This window comes from Myodes glareolus, chromosome 4 (assembly GCF_982192425.1).
Source record: "Myodes glareolus chromosome 4, mMyoGla1.1, whole genome shotgun sequence".
Classification (NCBI taxonomy): Eukaryota; Metazoa; Chordata; class Mammalia; order Rodentia; family Cricetidae; genus Myodes; species Myodes glareolus.
Genome location: NC_142029.1, coordinates 906,136 through 927,633, shown reverse-complemented (window position 1 = coordinate 927,633; position 21,498 = coordinate 906,136). Strand labels below are relative to the sequence as shown.

The 21,498-nt window shown below is 43.0% G+C and overlaps 1 protein-coding gene across 2 annotated transcripts in view; it reads left to right on the top strand.

Annotated features, from left to right (window-relative positions):
* The window catches only part of Lars2 (leucyl-tRNA synthetase 2, mitochondrial), a 94,343-nt gene that overhangs the window by 36,376 nt on the left and 36,469 nt on the right, over window positions 1–21,498 (top strand). For both annotated transcript variants that reach the window (XM_048423324.3, XM_085689105.2), the window contains exons 6-10: window positions 8,794–8,883; window positions 10,164–10,307; window positions 15,854–15,961; window positions 16,323–16,482; window positions 20,320–20,424. In XM_048423324.3, the coding sequence (XP_048279281.3) occupies window positions 8,794–8,883; window positions 10,164–10,307; window positions 15,854–15,961; window positions 16,323–16,482; window positions 20,320–20,424 (607 nt within the window). The remainder of the gene's footprint in view (window positions 1–8,793; window positions 8,884–10,163; window positions 10,308–15,853; window positions 15,962–16,322; window positions 16,483–20,319; window positions 20,425–21,498) is intronic.

Sequence of the window (21,498 nt, the reverse complement as noted above, 5' to 3'; positions counted from 1 at the left end):
TTCTCCAACCCATTGCTTAGCAGAGCTGCAGGCAGCTCTGTGGCCACCACTGTCTGAATTGTGTACTATAAAAACGGTGTTTTCTTCCATCTCCTGGCCCTCATCCATGTCTAAGAAATTTCTCCATTCTCTCAGGAAACTTAGACACTGGCCCCATGAAAGTATCCGTTGACAGATTCTGCCCTGTTGAACTCACCATTTGAGAATGTTTCAAATTACATCAGTGTTCCTTTTAGAAAGATGAAGTGCTGGTCTCTGCTCACTTATACTGACAACAGATTGCAGCTCAAACTAGTTAATCTCTGTAGCTTTATGGAGAGTGTTCTGTCCCTAAATGTCAAGTTAGCAACGCTGTCCATTTGTTAGATTGCCTCGATGAAGTCAGTTAGCAAAGAATAATTACCAAGAAATTTAGCAAATTGTTACTTTTTGTCTGCATATAAGTAGCTCCTATGATCTTGAGTACAATGGGTGGAGGAAATTGTCAAGTTACCAGGTACATGGTAAAACTTAAATACACATGCACTCACACGTCTGAAGAAGATGAACTGTTATCAGTAAGAAAGACTGTGTCTTCAAGGCTGCAGGCCTTGATCTCCCTGCTGCTCATATTCTAAATTTTCTTTAAGAAATGTAGACTTCAAATCTTTCACATCACTTAAGAACTGGGCTTGTGGTCCTGGACTTGGAAAGCAAGGCCTTTAAGAAGAAAACACACACTGTGTAAAAGTGCAGTGTCTAGCACTCATAAGTTTTGGTTTTCTTTAAATGTTCATTTTCGATCTAAAGGTAGTTCTACATAGAAAAACATAATTGTGTAAAAATGAGTGCTCAGACTGATGTAGGTTCAAGATTAATTACCCTGATATTAACACCTTTTCCTTCAATTCTACAAAGAGGGAATCTGGGGTCTGATGCAGGACTGTGGCGAATGGGAACTAGCAGGGAGGAAGAAGGGGAGCAAAGGGAAGAGACCAGGAGGAAGCCGCAGTGGGATCTCAGTAAGCTTGGCTGAGGGAGTCTTGGGGACAGTGGTCCAGAAAGAAGGAGGAGGGCACATGGCCTGGTCTTGAAGATGTCAAGGAGTCACTGGGAAAGGTAGTTTAGAGGGAGCGTAGTAGGACCTAGAGAGGAGGAGAGGCAGCCCTGGCCTGAAGCTGGGGAAGGCCAACAGCCTTGCTTCTCTTTTCCCATGGGGACAGACATGGAAGGAGATGCTGAGGAACTGTGCTGAAGAACGGTGAGACTGTAAAGTCCTCAAGTTTCTCTGAGGTAGAAGAAAGGCCATCGTCCTGTTATTCTCTGCCCTGGACAGTACTCTGTGAGTCTGTAGAGTCGAGTCATGAGTGAATGCATGTGTGGATCCATTTCCCTTTCTTCTCTAACCCCCACTGCCCACTGGTGCATCTTAGGAAAAAGACCCAGCAACTGACCCTGTGTCAGTTCTTCTCATTGATGAGTTAAAAGAGAGCAAGAGTGTGATGCTGAGCCAGCCTGACCCCAGGTCACTGAGCAGGGGACCTCACTGTGAATCCTGAAAGGCTGCTGCTCTGTTTCAGGTCTGGAAACTGCTCATGATGCACACAGTTCTCCGTTTGTCTTTGGAGTTTTGGAGACAGCACACAGGTTTCTTAAATCGCTGTGTGGTGTGTTCGGGAGGCGTTTCTCAGATGGGGTGCTGTGAATAAGCCAGACTGAGATTCCAGAACAATGGGCCACTCATTTCTTTAAAAACCTGTTGTATTTATAAAATTGTCTAGAACTCTGCCTCAGGCCAGAATTGCTTTGCTTTGCTTTGCTTTGTTTTGGAAAAGGGCATCATGCTTTTGCCCAGGCTAGACTGAAACTCACTGTGTAGCTCAGACTGGCCTCAAATTCATGGAAATTCTCCTGCCTCAGCCTCCTGAGTATGAGATTATCAGTGTTTATTACCACATTTGGCTTTGGCCGTACAGTGCTTGCAGCATCTGTGTCCAAGGACACAGTAAGGGACTTCTCTGGCCTGCAGTGGCCCAGACCATCCAGACCCTGGGGCTCCACTCCTGCCTCCGGTCCTGTGCTCCTCCTCTCAGCCTCATGATCCGGCAGCCTGCTTGAGAGGCTGGCCTCAAGCTTTCAATCCTCCTGCCTCGGCCTCCTGCTGCTAGCTTTCTATAGAGGAAAAGAAAAAACCCTAGACAAAAAGAACAGGAAGAGCTGATTCAGACCCAAACCAGGACCGTGCTAAGCTATCAATCACCCTCTATGTCTCTCTTCTGCCTAGAGATTGCTGAGGGGCCTCTGATCACATTTCAGTAGAGCACCAGGTGGATCCTGAATGCCGTGATTCCAACACACAGTGTGTTGTTCTTCTGTATCACAGACATAAACAAACCTTGGTGCCTCTACCTCCTGGACACAATCAGTGCCAAATCACTGGGCCAGAAGTCGCTGTCACATTGACTTAACTGTTAGGTTAAATTATTCAGGGTCATTGGGTGGAAATGGTTGGTTTCTGAGAGGTCGCTTTGAGCTTCTTTGTGTTTCTGAGAGAACATATCTTCTGCCTTGAGTTCCATGTTTACCTATAAATCTGCGGAATATATTATTTTTACTAAGATTACAATGTGGAGGAGTCACCTTCCCGAGATCCCACATAGACAGCTAGATGGTGCTTTCCAGAGCTCACAGGTATAAAAGCTGACACCTTGATCCGTGTGGAGCGAAGCCAAACTGTAGCTGTTTTCAGAGCTGTGCTTTTGAATTACCTATTTATGCTGAAACCAGTGGAACCTTAAAACAGTGTGGGGTTGTTTGTGTATGAGTGATTCTTGCATGTGTGTATGTACGTGGTATGCTTGCCTGAAGAGGTGTCAGATCTCTTGGAAGTGGACTTACAGACAGCTGTGGTTTGCCAAAATGCATGCTGGTACCAGTCCTTTGCATATGCAACAAGTGCTCTTAACTGCTGAGCCTTCGTTCCAGCTGTGTGAACTTATTTGAAAGCAGGGGAAAATAAAGTACAGAATGTTGGGGGACTTGGAGACAGTCAGCCTTGTTTGCTTTTTCTGATGGTCTCACCAAAAAGTTTTACTGAACTGGTGCCTTCCATGCCTGTATGTCTGAGTGCACCCTACAGATGTGGTTGGATCTGGACGTTTGGGTTCATGGACTAGATTCCAAAGGGTGATGTTTAAGCACTTCTTGCCAACTTTTTTGTGGGGAGATAAACCAATATATCCCATATGTATGTCTCTCATAGAAACATTTATTACATAAACTTATTATATGGGATTTTCTAAGGCAGACCACCACTTGAGCGAGACCACCTGCTCGCTCGTTCCAGGCCACCCAGACCCGAGATAATCTGATCACACAGAAACTATATTATTTGCAATACTGTTTGGCCAATAACTTAAGTGTATTTCTTGCTAACTCTTACATCTTAAATTAACCCATTTCTATTATTTTATATTTTCTCACAAGGCCCTGGTTTACCAGCAAGGTTCCCTTGCGTCTGTTTCCTGTGGTGGCTACATGGCTTCTCTCTGGCTCTGCCTACTGTCTCTGTGTATCTCTGTTTGGATTTTCTGCTTGGCTTTATTCTGTTAAGCCATTGGCCTAAAGCAGCTTCTTTATTAACCAATGGCAATAAAACATAATAACAGCATATAGAGGAGAATCTACTTAGGGATATATTAAATTGTTTAAAATCTAGATGCTAAAATAAATCACTTGTCCCTAGCACACAACTGTCTCTGTGGTGCCAGGTTCCTGGTGATTTACCAGCCATGTTCAGCAGAGTGACCGCATCTGGTTTAGGAGGGAAGCTGAGTAAATGCACTACTCCAGAATATGGTATTTAATCTCTTTTTACTTTTTATGGACCATCCACTGGAGAATTGCCTGGTTAATGTTTCCTTGATCTGCCTGTGGCTTCAGACTTAAAATGAAATAATATAAACTGTTAGATAAAGATAAAGATTACACCATTAGCATTTAAAGCTAAAAAGAGTGTATGGTGCCCCACCCTGTAATCTAACACTTGGGGTGGGGGGTGAACCAGGAAGAGTGCCCTGAGTGTAAGGCCAGCCTGGGTTCCATACAAGATTCTATCTCAAGGGGGCTGGAGAGATGGCTCAGAGGTTAAGAGCATTGCCTGCTCTTCCAAAGGTCCTGAGTTCAATTCCCAGCAACCGCATGGTGGCTCACAACCATCTGTAATGGAGTCTGGTGCCCTCTTCTGGCCTGCAGGCATACACACAGACAGAATATTGTATACATAATAAGTAAATAAATATTTTTTTTAAAAAAAGATTCCATCTCAAAACACAGAAAATGAGGGCTGGGCGGTGCTGGCACAGGCCTTTAATCCCAGCACTTGGGATGCAGAGGCAGGATGATCTCTGTGAGTTTGAGGCCAACCTGGTCTACAGAGTAAGTTCCAGGACAGACTCCAAAGCTACAGAGAAACCCTGTCACAAAAAAACCAAATTAAAAAAAAAAAAACCAAGAAGATGAAATCCCTGTATTGCTGAATAATTTGGGGGGACTGTCTTCCTTGTTAACTCTGTCGTGTTAATACATATGGTAGGCATGTAAGTGAACTTTTGTTCGTGTGCGCATGCATGTCTGCACACACACATGTGAGCACATGTGTGCGCTCACTGGTGACAAAGCATTCTTTCTAGCCATTGTCAGGTAATCTTCAGGGAGCAGAGTCTTTGTCTTATTTGAGAGGGAAGACTTTTAATATTTTCTACTGTCTAACAGTAGAACTATGTACAGAGAGCACGTGAAATCCTATGTTCTCTAACTGTAGAACTGTGTACAGTGAGCACGTGAAATCCTATGTTCTCTAGCTGTAGAACTGTGTACAGTGAGCATGTGAAATCCTATCTTCTCTAACTGTAGAACTGTGTACAGTGGGCACGTGAAATCCTATGTGCTCTAACTGTAGAACTGTGTACAGTGAGCACGTGAAATCCTATGTGCTCTAACTGTAGAACTGTGTACAGTGGGCACGTGAAATCCTATGATCTCTAACTGTAGAACTGTGTACAGTGAGCACGTGAAATCCTATGTTCTCTAAGTGTAGAACTGTGTACAGTGAGCACGTGAAATCCTATGTTCTCTAAGTGTAGAACTGTGTACAGTGAGCACGTGAAATCCTATGTTCTCTAAGTGTAGAACTGTGTACAGTGGGCACGTGAAATCCTATGTGCTCTAAGTGTAGAACTGTGTACAGTGAGCACGTGAAATCCTATGTGCTCTAACTGTAGAACTGTGTACAGTGAGCACGTGAAAAGGTTTTACTTTTTAACCAGTTGTTTAAATTAAAAACTTTTAAGTGACGTAGTTTCAAAAGAATGCCTTTGATGATTTTAGAGGATGAGAATTCACTGTTTTTGTTTTGTTCTATTCTAATGGGTGAATCATGGCAGGTTCCAGAAGAGGTGTGTGACTCTCATTGCTTGTAAGTTACTTGACTTAGTAAGAAAGCTGGCCTACCATGGGTAGGAAGGCTCAGCATCACTCTCCTGAGGCCCAGCCTCCTTGGGCAGTCGCACAGTAGTGGCCATGACCACACAACAGTGGCCGTGACCACACAGCAGTGGCCGTGACCACGTGGGTTTCCTCTAGATGGCAGAAGCAACAGATAAAACAGGTCAAGTCCAAATGTGAAGTTAGGAAGAAAAGGGGCCCAGACTCCCCCTTTCACCTTGGCTGGTGCCCAGAAGGAACGGCTAGATAAAGGTCTCCTGCTCCACTCTTTCTACCCTGGTGATTTCCAAAACCACAAACCTAGTTGAAGATAATGCTGTTCTATTGCAATGTGACTTTTATTCAGTGTCCAGAAGCAGATTCAGGGGCTTAGAGAGTGAATTATAAAACATTCTCATTATAATGCATAGTCATTATAATTCATTTTCTAATTTGTTATAATACATTCATTGGAATTTTTTGATATTTTATTATGAGCAACTCAAATACACACAAAATAAAGTCTTTTTTTCATATTTTCATTTTTTCATATTTACTTTACATACTTCTTTAAAACTGTACTTGATAAAGATCTTTTTTTTAAAAAAAAAGATATTTCTACAATAGCAAGGTCTAAGATAATTTTCCCATAATCCTCACCCATCCCTCACCCACCCTACCCTTCAATTCAATCTATTTTCCTTGTGTACTTGTGACCGCTATACAATGAAAATTTAGCTGTGAAACCTAAATGAGATATACAGATTTGCTTTTGTATACAGACTTTCACATGTCTATCTTATTTCCAATTCAGCAGCACTTTGGGGGTTCCTCTGTGTTGGAGAGCATAGAATGATGAGTGAAACAAAATAGAAGATGGCTCCTGACGTGTTAAAAGTGGAGATTTTAAAGATATTTGACCAGAAAAGCTACAGAGAGCAATTCTGTGCCATGCTAGTAGGTGAAAGGTTGAGAAGTCAGCTTTAGCACTGATGAAGTTGACTTGAAGAGACAACACTCCCTGTCTGTTAGTCGGATTCTTGAGCTGGTAGAGTTCCTCTCGTGCCTGGCACCCGTATACCAGATGCCTATGGAGTTCCTGGGAGCTGGTGATTCATGTGTGTGGCAGAGAAACCACAGCTTAGGCATTGGTGGGGGCCAGGCTGCTTGGGATCACTGTGTGTCATCGTGGGGACATGGAACTGGTAGTCAGAGTTGAGTTATTCTGCATCTTTAGAAAAAGATTCATTCATTTATTTTATGTATATGGATATCTTGCCTGTATTTATGTCTGCACACTACTAAAAGGGACCAAACTCCATGAGACTACAGTTATAAACAGTTCTAAGCTGCCATGTGGGTGCTGGGAATTGAACCCAGGACCTGGAAGAACAGCCAGTTCTCTTAATTGCTGAGCTATCTCTCCAATCCCTATTCTGCATTAAAATAAGAAAACTCTTTTCTGGGCTGGGGTTATAGCTCAGTGTTAGAGCACTTGTTAGCATGCCTGAGTCCCTGGGTTTGATCCCAAGTACCACCTGAAATTTTTGTTTTTTAATATTAGCGCTCTGCTATTTAAAACAGCATCAATAACAAAACAACAGTAATAAAACAACCAAGGAAAGCTAGGAATGCAGCTCAATTGCTAGAATGCTTGCCTAACATTCATGAAACCCTGGATTAATTAGATCCCCAGCAGCACACAGTCTAGGTGTAGTGAGTGGCATGTGCCTATAACTCCACATTCAAGAAGCAGGTAGATCAGAAATTCAAAGTTTGAGGCTAGCCTTGCCTTGAATACGTGAGACCTTGTCTCAAACGGAATGAATGAATCTACATAAGAAAAGCAGCCCTTTTAGGTTACTGCTTTCTATTATACCTGCTTTCCTCCTGGGTTTGAAGCTTTCCTCATTTATTCATCTTAAGGAATGTAGAAGTGGTCTGCACTTGGGTAGAGTATATCTTTTGTAGAAAGTCAGCTACAGGTGGGGCCATTTTAGAAACACTTTCCCGCTATCCCCTGTAGATAGACTTTTCTTTCCTGCCCACCAGTTCCCAAATAACCAACACAAAGACTTAATATTAATTATAAGTGCTTGGCCAATAGCTCAGGCTTATTACTAACTAGCTCTTACAACTTAAATTAACCCATGTTTCTTATCTGTGTTCTACCACATATCTCATGGCTTGTTATCTCATTTTGTACCCATTCTGTTTCCTCTGTTTCTGAATGGTGACTCTTGAGACTCTACCTGTTTTCCCAGCATCCTCCTAGTCTGTCTCTCCATTCTGTCTCTTCCTGCCCAACTAAAGGCCCGTCAGTTCTTTATTAACCAATGAGAGTGATACATATTTACAGTGTACAACGATTGTTCCACAGCAACCCCCTTTTCTCTTTTCCACCAATAGCAGTGCTGAGGATTAACTGCAAGGCCTCAGGGTTGCTGGGCAACCAAGTACTCACTAAGCTATACCCCAGCCCTTTATCCATGGCTTTTACTTAAAGTTCAGCAGCACTAGAAAAAAAGAAATACATGACTTATAAGTTACTTCGACTTTACCAACTTCAAGCCTCATCAGTTAGTGAAGTTCCATTTTTTTTTTAATTTTATATTTAAAAGTGTTTTTCAGGCAAAATGTAAACTTTAGGAATTTTTGATTAATTTCCCCATGTAGACAAAAGATTGGTTTATATTATACAATAAAGGGAGAATAATGAGGCTATGGAGACTATCAAACCGTAGGTTCTATGTAGACACAAGATTTAGTTTGAAATGAAATACTCTTGACATAATTGCTTTTCAGATGAACTATATTCTTGTTCCCCAGCATATGTTTATCCTGGCAGAAATGTCCATAGCTAGATTGGAAAGATGGCTCAGAAGTTAAGAGTACTTGCTGCTCTTTTAGAGGACCCGAATTCTGGCATTTCACAGCCATCTGTACTCCAGTTCCAGGGGGTCTGGCAACCTCTTCTGGCCTCCATCAATAACAGCACTCATGCACATACCCCATACCACACGCATACAATTTAGAGTTCATAGCCGTTTCCTGTACTGTAGCTTGATAGTCATGGGAGATAGACAAAAGACTCGAGAGTCTCTTATCATTGTAAATATCTAGGAAAGATGGAGGAGACATTCCAATAACACCATCTCTTTCTTCCCAGAATAAATGGCTATTCCCTCACTTTGAGAGTTAGCGGAGATAAGTTGGTTAATACTTGGCAATTTGGTTGCTTGTAAGAACTGAATCTCAAAGCTGTGGTATGTGTGGTGCAGTGCTTGCAGGGTCTGACTGTGCATTTATGCCTCTTCCTTTTTTTGGCAGGAAATCACTACCTGTTTGCCAGATTACTACAAATGGACTCAATACCTATTTATCAAACTCTATGAAGCTGGACTGGCCTATCAAAAAGAGGTACATTCATGTTAGCTACCCTTTTAAAACTTTATAAATTTTCTCTATCTTAGAATCATCACTTTTAGCCAGGTGTGGTGGCCCACACCTTTAATCCTAGCACTTAAGAGGCAGAGACAGGTGGATCTTGGTAAGTATGAGACCTGCCTGGTCTACAGAGTGAGTTCCAGGACAGCCAGAGCTACCCAGTGAGATCTGTCCTAAGACGCGTGCGCCTCAGGTTCATAGGCTCCTCTGCAATAATCCTAGCATGGCCAAAATAAAACAGGATTTCCTGTTACCTACTAAGTAAAACCCTTCCTGCATCTCCCTGGTATTAGTGGGAATAATAACCTGAAAGTTTTAGGTCCTAGATACTTAATATCCTGGTCATCTCTATGTACTTAAGAGGGGAAGACCTTAGGGACCCTATGTTAGAGGAAATAAACTGTCCCATGCTCCTCTTCCCATCTGATTCCAGATGGCATAGTTTCAAGTTTTTGGTGACTATATTACTTGCAGTTATAGAATCACAACCCAGATTATAGCTCAATGAATTAGCTGACCTCTCCCCACCCTGATTTCTATGCTGATGTGTGATGTAGCACAGTCTTGAAGGCCTGGAAAGTTCCTAGCGCTGGTGAAAGGATACCTAACTTCCTCCCCGTCTGCCAGTGTCTCTGAGACCTTAGGTGTGTTTTATTGCTTCTCTGCTCCTCGTATTCATTCTCTGTGACATGATTCTCTGAGGGTGAGTCTTCTCACCACACCACAAAGCTGACTGCAAGAATGAAAAGGGCACACGTAAGCTGAGTGTGACGGCCACAACTGTAGCCCCAGCTTCTGGAAGACTAAGGCAGGAGTATCTCTGCTGTCAAGCTCACCACTTAGCTGTAATCCACTTAGCATGGAAACCACACCTGGTTATCATTCAGTAAAAGTCAAGTGTTATTAAAAAACAGTATATTTATTTTTTCTGCAGTAGCCCTATTTTTCTAAACTTTAAATAGATACCATTTTTTCCTTCTTTTCGAAAGTGTCCTAAAATTTCAAATCCTGAATGTTCATCCTGTCATTCAAGAAAAACCTAGGGTCAGTTTAGACATGTTCCTAAAGGCTTCCATCTTCCCCTAGTCTGCTCTAACAAGGGCAGTCCGTATGTCCTTGTCACAGCTTACTAGTGGCCCATTGGCCAGGCAGTCCACCCTAAAGATGCCTTCAGGCTTGGAGCCACACTGTTCTCCAAGGGCCCCTCCACAGGACATTCACCACGGTGTACCCCGTCTCTTGCATCCTAACAGGCCTTGGTTAACTGGGATCCAGTGGATCAAACAGTGCTGGCCAATGAGCAAGTGAATGAATATGGCTGTTCATGGCGTTCTGGAGCCAAGGTGGAGAAGAAATATCTCCGACAGTGGTTCATTAAGACAACTGCATATGCAAAGGTAAGTGATGTAAGAGACTTTCAGTAGCGCCCAGTGTGTAGGCAGACCACACTGGTGGCTCTGCTGAAGGAGCCTGGGAAGCAGAGCGCCTCAGTGTTGTTCATGGTACAGGGTGGTGGGCAAGGGGAAGCTTTAACAATAAAGGCACCTGGAGGTCTTTCCAGGTCATTGTTTGCTGAGCTTTCAGAAAGCAACAGTAACTCTATCTGTAATTATGGATCCAAGAAAGGAAAAGTTATTGTGAAGCTCAGGAGGGGTTGAGTTCTAGTTTCTCTGTACCAGCACTTATAGTGACCTAGAGTGAAGAGCTGACTGGTCTCTAGCAGAGAAGGCCAGGATAGGAGTGAGCTGGCTCAAGTCCAGAGCTCCAGATGTGACTTTTCTGTGCCTCTGATAACTGTGAAAGCTGCCCTGGGCCTCAGCTTCCTGATGAGTAAGATGAGTGATTAGGCCGATGATGATGGTTCAAGCACCTTCTGACTGGTTTCTGTATTCAGAATTCAAGACAAAGCCAGTAGTAGAAGCAGAGTTGGTTACTGAGCCATAATGGCCTGGGCGAAGTCATGAGTTCTCTAGGTTCTGTATGTGTGTAATACCCAGTGCTTCTATTTTGAGTTAAGTCTCAAAGGCAGCCCATGGCATGCCTGGACAAAGTCTGGTTCTCATCTGCAGATAAGTCAGGTCAGATATTGTGTGCAGGGCTCACGTACAGAGAAAGCACAGAGTTCTAGGCAGTGTCTGATTACCACATTCTGGGCCAAACCCAAACCACGCCCCACCAGCTCAGCAGACCCTCGCTGTCCTCCCTCCAGAGACTGCAATGAGGTCATTGCAGTTCATTTTTATACAGCTGACCTGGGCATGGATCTGGAAAAAGTTCAAAAGAGCTTATTAGTCAGTGCCTAGCAGAAAGCAAAGCTGAGAGTGTAGCTTTCTGTGTAGGTCCTCTCCGCTGGCCTCAGATCCGCCATGTTCCTGAGACGGGGTTATTCCCCCAAGCCTCCAGGTAGTGCATTGGAAAGGAGGGGTGCCAGCCCCTCTAATGGCAGTATTGGAAGGGCACCTGGTTAGCGCCTGTGCCTTGGCCTCTGCTTTGAGTTGTAAATGTAATAACTGGCACCAGAGGCATTCTTCTTTAAACTGTCAGCTGGGAATTGTCAGCTGCTCAGCAGAAATGCTGAGTTGCCATGGTAACTCTTGGTTCTTGCTGAACTCCTGTGCAGATTTATTGAAAAAGCTCTTAGGAGATCAACACTGAAAATTGGGAGAAGAGGGAGAGTCCATGATGCTGGCATATGGTGGGAGAGCGAAGCAGACCCAGGGCTGTGTGGCACATAGAAACCCTGGATTCTGCCTGGCTAAAAGAGGCTTTGAATCTCCAAAGACTGTGATTGGAAGCATGGATAACACCCTAGGACTGAGGACAAAAACAGAATATAATGACCTTACCGAAGATTAAAAGTAAGCCTCTGAGAGACTCAAATAGAGCTTCTAGAACAAAATAGATCTAAAGGGGGTCAAGTATGATCCAGTACCCCTGTAGGGCATCATCTGCAGGACCCAGCATGCAATAAAAAATACTGTCTTTTGCAGGAAACTGTGAACCTTAATTAAAAAAAAAGTTTAGACATAGACCAAGGGGTTGAAGTTAGCTAATAATACCAAGGCATTTGTTATATAAATGAACAGGACTTAAAAAGAAAAGATGATCATGGTGAATTTCAGGAGAGCAGAAAACACCTATAACAATGAACCAACTGGAAATCTGGACCAGAAGAGTATATCAGACGGGAAAGTTTCAGTGTTTGGGCTGCAGAAAGACAAGCAAGAGTGGGATAGACCATAAAGCCAGCTTTATGTTGTGAAAACACTCCCTCACGACAGCCCCAGCCTGTACAGGGAATCCATATTGAGTGGCCCTAGCAGATAGGTGTGTGCTGGGGGTTGAAAAGCAAAGAGATGAACGCTTCAAGTTAAACTTGAGAGCCATGTGGGAAGGCTCAAAGTAGGATTGGAGAGGTGATTAGGGGCAGGATCAAGTGACACATTGTGACTTCAGCACAGGAACTGCATGAAATGATGAAATAGTGTAAAGGGAGTGATGTCAGAAACATAGGGTAGTTCTTTTTTTTAAGATTTATATAATTTTAAAATTATAGGCATGTGTGGGTATGTGCATGTGAGTACAAGTGCCTTGTGGAGGCCAGAAGTTCGAGATCTCATGGAACTGGTGTTCCAGATGGTTGTGAGCCACCCAGAGTTGGTGCTAGAAGCTGAACTCAGGCCTTCTCAGGAGCAGAAAGACTGCTAACTGTGGAACCATCTCAACCATCTCACTAGTCCCCAGAATTTTGTTTTCATAAGAACATTATGGGATGGATAGTTGTGACTGCAGGCACTAGCCTAAATGCTTTTGTGATGGTCTCACCATGCACTCTAGAGTTAGGAAGGAGAAGTAGAAAGGGATTGGAAAAGTAGTTAGAGGAAGAATCCCCTGAGCTTGGTGATCTATTGGATGAGAGGGTGCAGGTAGTGGTAACATCTAGGAAGACCTGACTTGATGGGAGGTCCAGGGTTAGCCCACTCTCTTGGGTAGAGATAGTCCTTTGAGTCTGAGATGGGCATCAGACATCCTTGGGTGAAGAGGGGAAAATAATAGGAACTTGAAAAGTTTGGTCCAGATTCTTAAAGATCAAGTGAAACAGGATTTTTGAAAACCTGGTATGATAGAAATTGTCATGAATTAGTGACATGGGTCAACTGAGAATGCTTGCAGCTGCAAGCTACTGAAGACCCAGGTTGTGGGGATTTGACAAGTACTTTCTCCACACAATGAGAACCAGTGCTGAGACCAGCCTGTTCCAAGGCCTCCGGCTGGGCATCCCAGTGCTTCTCTCGGCCTCTTCGTCCTGCTTGTCATCTTGTGGCTGCCAGATAGTGACTGCTGCTCCTCCAGGTCCCTCAAGACAGAAGCATCAGGAGCAGTGCAGACAAGCCCTTCTATCTGGAAAGCAAGAACTTTCTAGAACTGGCCCCCCCCCCAGTAGAATTCCATTCATGTTTTGTGTTACATGGCCACCCCCAGCATTAAGGGAGAGAGCTGAGTGGATGTGAACTTTTCAGCTTCTGCTGCCCAGGTGGAGGAGGAATGAGCAGTGGGTGCTGGCTTGGCCTGAGTGCTGTCTGCCCAGGGATCTTCAGAGCTCTGTGTTTGCCCCAAGGCTGCCCATGAGGTCAGAGTCTAAAGGGAACTGAAACAGAAAAGCATTTTGTTAAAGGCTGTTGTGCAGTGTGTTATATTTCTTCCTTTCACCCCTGCCCAGCCCTTCAGAGTTGTTCACTGTGAGTTGTAAGCATGATCTCAGCCAATGACTGACAGAGAGTCAGGGGGGAGAAGGTGCAAGCGAGGTTTGCAGAGCAGTGTGGGTGGTGTCTCATGGGCAGCTTGTGGGAGGGGAGGAGGATGAATGACGTTGTCCATGCAGGAGACACAGGGTTCGGTTGTGTTAGATGTCTCATTCCCATTGGCAGTTTTAGCTAACTGCCCTTATTAAATGAACTATCGTTTAATTCCAAACTGTGCCCTGCCCAAAAGACTATTAAACAGGGCACAGGGAGATACCTTCTTCCATCTCATGACATACCAGCTTCCTCAGATTTACTTTTGTGAATGAAAGGTGCTGAAAAGGACTGTCATTCCACAGTCTTCTACAAACTTTAGACACATAGAGAGGTTAAAACATTGCAAATCCAGCCCACATTTTCTTGGGTCAGCTTTAGCCCTCTTAGTAGCCATTTGTTGCCCCCTCTGTACTTGACCCGACATCTTTGTGACCATTAGGCAAATCCTTGACAATGTATAAGCAGAACTCTCGTTTTTCTTTGGAATGTATAAACAGACCCTCAGTTTCCAACCAATCAAAGGGATAAGAATGCTGACAAAGAGAATCTGCAGCCTGAAATTGAGGTTTCCTTTCCTTGCTGTAGCTGCCCACTTCCTGCTCCCACCAATCGCTTTAAAAAGTGCCCTGGCTTATGGCTTTCTTTGTTCTGTTATTACAAAAGCTTCGTCAAAGTTTTACCATAGTGGCAGATGGAACTTGGTGTATCCTAAATCTGTGTTTTTGAGCCATAGTCACAAATATCTGACTCCAGAATAAGCCATCTCTTCTCCCTTGGGAGGTGAGAGCTTTGGTTTTTGTTTGTTTATGGACTCTTTATTTGTGTGTGTCTATGCACAGGGTTGCTTGCTGGCTTTGAACTCTAGATCACCCTGCCTCAACCTTCTAAGGGCCAGGATTATAAGTATGTTCCACCAAGCCCGACTCCCTAGGATTTCATAGCACTTTTAAAAAGGTCTAAAAACCTGGCGTTTCTCCAGATTTTTGGATTCTGTGAGCCAACTGAATTTCTATACTGGTGGTTTATGGGGCGGGAAGGCGAACTGCTTGCCAAGGGTAGGGAAGTGAGATGAGACCAGGACTGCCCCCACAGAAGGAGGATGGACCGCTGTGGCAAGGAAGAGCTGAGTGAACATTGTTCTGTCTTAGGCTACGCTGTTGGTGAGGCCTTCCCTGAAGACCTGCTTATCCAAAGTTAGCCTTGAGTAAATGCATTTATTATACAGGGAACTGAAAAGAGCTTGTTTGATGCTTCAAGATATTGGTTTCCTTTGGTCAATTGAAAAAAAAATCACTTTGTAAAAATATTCATAGATTTGATTAGATTTTAGGCCAGCATCTTTCCAGAACTAGCATGTGAAAACACTCACATTTCTTCCTGTTTGCATGTTTGGGCCTCATTTCCATCTGAATATTTTAAGGCTAAGGCACCTCCACCAGTTTTCCTACCTTTGACATGCAATCTGGGAAGAAAACAAAACAAAACCACTGGCTGCTAAACATGTCACCTCAACACTCTGGAGGAGGAGGCAGGGAGGTTGTAAATTCAGAGTCAGCCTGAGCTAAGACCCTGTATCCAAACAAACAACAAACAAACAAACAAACAAAGAGAAGTAGAAGAAGTAGAGAAGGAACAGGAGGAGAAGGGAGAGGAGGGAGAGGAGGAGGAAATAACCACAGGGTGAGGTTCTGCTGGTGTGGCCAGTGTTGCTGGGGAGGATGATAACAAAATTCCGTGGGAATTGGCAGCAGCCAACTGGAATATTCTGTGCAGTTTGGAACTCCTATGGGGAGAGCTGTGGAGCTCATTTGCAGATTGTGAACTCCTTTTGACCCCTGCAGACTGAGGGAGAGAATGCTGTGAACACATTCAGCAATGATGTGAATTGGGGTCTTTGTCCATTTCAGCTTTCTTTCTTCCATGAAACCTTGAATCTTGGACAGAGATAGGTCAGGCCGATCAGATGGTTTGAGAATTGAGCGCCTCTGTTGTCTTTTGCTACCCCTACTGAGGCACGAGAATGAGGGAGCCTGATGTCCAGAACCTTCTTCCGCGTCTCCACCTTTCCCACCTCAAGCCCCACACCACTTGTTCTCACATGAGATTTGCACTGCTGCTTTTCTGATCTTTGTTTATTTCCGCAGGCCATGCAGGATGCCTTGGCAGACCTCCCAGAGTGGTACGGAATAAAAGGCATGCAGGCCCACTGGATTGGGGACTGTGTAGGCTGCCATCTAGACTTCACATTAAAGGTGACAGCACCCTGGCACCCCAGTGTGCATGTCCATAGATCTGTCTTGCACTTTGGATCCCTTTGAATGCACAGCAGCACCACACCTGGCCATAGCACTGCCCAGCACAAAGAGAACCGGGAGGGTATCTTCCTAAGCCAGCTTTCCCTACCTTCATCTTGGGATGCCTGGTGCTGAGTGCAGAGGGGGACTGATAAGGCAACCCCCTTCTTTTCTCCTGCCTGGCCCCTCCTTGTACACATTCCTGGTCCTGGGGTCAGAAGCTGCTGTGGCTGTTTGGCAATGAGGAAAGGGGTGGAATGGGGAGCCACATAGCTCAGGAGGAGGACTGAAAATGAAATGTCATGTTTCATCCCGCCAGGTTGATGGACAAGACACAGGAGAGAAACTGACAGCATATACAGCCACCCCTGAGGCCATTTATGGCCTTTCCCACGTGGCCATTTCTCCTAACCACAGGCTTCTACATGGCTGCAGTTCTCTGAAGGAAGCCTTGCAAAAGGCACTAGTCTCTGGCAGAGGTGAGCTATGTGATGAAGCACAGGCTTCTGGAGTCTCCTCCTTCAGCTGGGTCGCTGTCCACAGGACCCATATACCCCCCGTGTTTGCCATTTTTCCTGTTCTTCACCTTAGCTGTAATTTTTAGTTTTTTTATCTCAAAACCTGAGGATAAAACAGCTCTGGCAACATTAAGTTGTCTGTCCTGCGTTTCCTCAGTCCCAGCCTCTCTGCATCCAGAGCTTGCCCAGAGAGGCTCAGCTCTTTACCTTCTGATTCAGTATTAGTTTAAAGCTTTCTTCTGATAGGGAGAGAATCAGCTCCCAATTTTTTTTTTTTTTTTCAATTCCTCCAGCAAATAAAACTGTGCTGAAAAAGGTCTGGAAAGATGACTTGGTGTATGAAGGTGCTGAGCATCATCAAGCCCAAAGACTTCAGTTCATGGTGGAAACAGAGCTCAGATGCCTATAAGTTCTTTGCATGCGTTTTGGCCGTTCTTACAGGTGTGAGATGGAATCTCAGAGTTGTTTTGATTTGCATTTCTCTGATGACTAAGGATGTTGAACATTTCCTTAAGTGTCTTTCAGTCATTTTAGATTCCTCTGTTTAAGTCTGTATTCCATTTTTTTTTTTTGGATTATTTGTTCTTTTGATGACCAGTTTCTTGAGTTCTTTGTATATTTTGGAGATCAGACTTCTATCTAATGTGGGGTTAGCGAAAATCTTTTCCCATTCTGTAGGCTGTTGTTTTGTCTTGTTGACTGTGTCCTTTGCTTTACAGAAGCTTTCAGTTTATTAATTGTTTCTCTCAGCGTCTGTGCTGCTGGGGTTCTATTTAGGAAGTGGTCTCCTGTGCCAATGTGTTCAAGTGCACTTCCCACTTTCTCTTCTACATGGTTTAGTGTGGCTGGCTTTATGTTGAGGTCTTTGATCCATTTGGACCTTAGTTTTGTTTATAGTGATAATATGGGTCTATTTTCATTCTTCTACATGTTGACATCCAGTTATGGCAGCACCATTTGTTAAATATGCTTTCTTTTTTTCGTTTGATAGTTTTTGCTTCTTTGTCAAAGATCAGGTGTTCAAAGGTGTGTGGATTGATATCCTAGTCTTGGATTTGGTTCCATTGGTCCTCCCGTCTGTTTTTATGCCAACACCAGACTGTTTTCAGTAATATGGCTCTGTAGTAGAGTTTGATGTCAGGGATTGTGATACCTCCAGAAATTCTTTTATTGTACAGGATTGTTTTGGCTATCCTGGGTTTTTTGCTTTTCCATATGAAGTTGAGTACCGTTCTTTTGAGGACTGTGAAGAATTTTGCTGGGATTTTGATAGGCATTGCATTGAATCTGTAGATTGCTTTTGGTAAAATTGCCACTTTTACTATGTGAATTCTACATACCCAAGAGCGTGGGAGATCTTTCCATTTTCTGGTGTCTTCTCCAATTTCTTTCTTCAAAGATTTAAAGTTCTTGCCATACAAGTCTTCCACTTGTTTGGTTAGAGTTACTCTGATATATTTTATGCTATTTGTGGCTGTTGTGAAGGGTGATGTTTCTCTGATTTCTTTCCCAGCCCTTTTATCATCTGTGTACAGGAGGGCTACTGATTTTTTTGAGTTAATCTTGTATCCTGCTACATTACTGAAAGTGTTTATGAGTTGTAGAAGTTCCTTGGTAGAATTTTTGTGGTTGCTTATGTAAACTATCATATCATCAGCAAATAGTGAGAGTCTGACTTCTTCTTTTCTGATTTGTATCCCCTTGATCTCCTTCTAGTGTCTTATTGCTCTAGCTGGGACCTCAAGAACTATATTGAATAGATATGGAGAGAGTGGACAACACTGATTTTAGTGGGATCGCTGGGAGTTTCTCTCCATTTTATTTGATGTTGGCTGATGGCTTGCTGTATATTGCCTTTATTATGTTTAGGTATGTTCCTTGTATCCCTGCTCTCTCTAAGACCTTTATCATGAAGGGATGTTGTATTTTGTTGAAAGCTTTTTCAGCATCTAATGAGATGATCATGTGGTTTTTATTTTTCAGTTTGTTTATATGGAGGATTACATTGACAGACTTTTGTATGTCATCCCTGCATCTCTGGGATGAAGCCGACTTGATCATGGTGGATGATGGTTCTGATGTGTTCTTGGATTCCATTTGCCAGTATTTTATTTAGTATTTTCGCATCAATGTTCATGAGTGAGATTGATCTGTAATTCACTTTCTGTGGTTTGGGTATCAGGGTAATTGTAGCCTCGTAAAAAGAGTTTGGTAGTGTTCCTATTTCTGTTCTGTTTCTATTATGTGGAATAATTTGAGGAGTATTGGTATTAGTTCTTTGAAAATCTTGTAGAATTCTGAGCTGAAACCATCTGGTCCTGGGCTTTTTTTGGTTGGGAGACTTTTTATGACTGTTTTTATTTCTTCAGGAGTTATAGGTCTGTTTAATTTGCTTATCTGGCCTTGATTTAATTTTGGTAAGTGATATTTATCCAGGAAATTGTCCATTTCCTTTAAGTTTTCCAATTTTGTGGAGTACAGGTTTTTGAAATATGACCTGATGTTTCCCTGTATTTCCTCTGTGTCTGTTGTTCTGTCCCCCTTTTGAAGTCTGATTTTAAACACAAGTAAATTAATCATTTTTCAGTTACTGTTCTTGTGCCTCTTTCCTCTGGACTTTGGGTATTTATGCTTTTAGTCCATACACTCGTTGAGGATGTCAACATGTATGGCTCTTTCCCTGCTACTGTTCATTCAAGATAGCCCGATGATTGAGTAAATTGTAAGTCATTTGTTTCATAAATATTGGTAACTGGATCATATAAACTGTGATTACTTTGTTCTGTTTAATTGTTTATTTTTGAGACAGGCTCTTTCTGTGTATCCCAGGCTAGTCTAGAAGTCACTATGTAGCTCAGGATACCCTCAAACTTACCACCCTGCTGCAGCTTCCGGAGGACTGGAATTATGGACATGCACTACCAGGCCCAGTCTTACTGTCTCATTCTTATATAACTTTTTATTATTTTTTTTTCTAAAATTCACAGTCTCTTTCTCTATGTGTCTCTCCCTTTTTTTCGTTTGCTTTGTATTCTTTGAATTTCTGGCAGAATCTTTCCACACTCTATCAGCTCTTTAAAACTCTCAATAGCGTTTTCTCCGACTCCAGCCTTCCAGACAATCTTATCAGTTCTTTCATTTTCCCGAAGATACTCTGGACTTTGTTTGGTTCAGATCTGACTTGGTCACCCTCCAGGCCTCAGCTGTATGTCTCTAAAGTTCCCTCTGACTTCCTTCTTGAGTGTTCTTGTGGTTTTTCCTCGCTGGTCCTTGTTTCCTGGGTCCTACACTTGTTTCTTTCTCCATTTAGCCTTTCGTCTCGCAAGAACACAATATTCCAGGATCTCCTAAGAAAAGGGTGCGTGGAGAGGAACTGTTCTGTCTGTGGATGTCTGGAAATCTCTTTTCACTTTCTGCTCTGCTGTTTTATGCTTGCTAGCCACATCATCATCCATTTGCTTTAGAAGTTCCTGTCTCCTCTTTCATTCCAGGAAGGTTTTGTGTGTTTTATTATTCTCACTGTTGGAGATAATTTTGAGAAGTAAAAGGTGGTAATGAGATGGCTTTCCATCTGGAACCCTGAAACACCTTTCTTTTCCCTTGTGCGTGTGGGAGGACAAAACTTTTCTCTCGTGCTTGTTTGATCTTCTGATGTCCTCTGGTGTAAATTATCTGCTAATACCCTTCAAAGGACTGGCTCTTTAGCAATTAGCACGCAGCATGGAAGATATTGTGCTGCTTTTTCTCACTTGTCTACTCTGGGATGTGTCTGTCTGATAGATCTGCTCTTGTTTACAGATTGCCTCACACCAGTGATGGCTGTGAACATGCTCACCCGGCAGGAGGTCCCCATCGTTATCATGGCCAAGGCTGACTTAGAAGGTTCTCTAGATTCAAAAATAGGTAGGTGACTGTTTACATGTCATCCGTGCTAATAAATTATACCGGTTTAAGGGCAAAAGGTTCACTGTTCTTGCTGTCACTTCAGGTTTATCATTGATTCTGTGTTTTTTTTGCCTCTTAGTGAAACTTTGTGTTCCTTTTTTCTCATTCTCTTTGGAGCTGAGGATCAAATCTAGGGCTTCACACATTGTTAGCAAAGCAATCTACCACGAGCTGCAGCCCCAGTCACTTACCTTCCATGTAATCATTATTTAGCTAAGAACTACATATTCAGGAGCATGGAAGTGCACACCTAAGTTCCTAGCATTCAGAAGCCTGAGGTGGGGCAATCACAGTTTAAGGGTTTTTTTTTTTAACGTATTTTATGTATATGAGTGTTTTGCCTGCATTCATGTGTGTGTACCATGTATGTGCCTTGTGCCTTTGAAATCAGAAAAAGAAGTCAGAACTCATGGAACTGGAGTTACAAATGGTTGTGAGTAGGTGCTGGGAACTGAACCCAGGTCCTCTATATAAACAAATTATTTTAACTGCTGACTTGTCTCTCCAGTCTTAAATCACAAGTTTAAAGCTCATACAGCATGGTAAAACACATCCTTAAAAATCAAGAGTAAGTATACAGACAACAATTAAGAAGCCCTGAGTATTTGAAAGCACAGTGGAGGGACAGTAAGACAGCTCAGTGTGTAAAAGTGCTCGTCACTCAAGCCTGTCAACCTGAGTAAAGCTACCGAAATCTGATTAGCAAAGTTGTCTTCCAAATCTCCACATGTGCCTGCGCATGTACATATACACACACTAATAATAATAAATAAATACATTTTTAATTTTTTAAATAAAGCGTATTGAGTATATCATGCCTTCCTGGTTGCTGTTGAGTATTTAAAAAGCCCAGGCTCATGGGCTGTGAGTTAATTTTGAATACTTGGACACCTGATATGGGAGATAATTACAACACAGACTAAAAATCTAATTTCAAAATCCACACCAGGTTTAGTGACTCAGTCCCAGCACTGAGGAACCTGAGGCAGGAGGATCTTGAGTTTGAGGTCAGACTAGGCTATATAGTAAGGT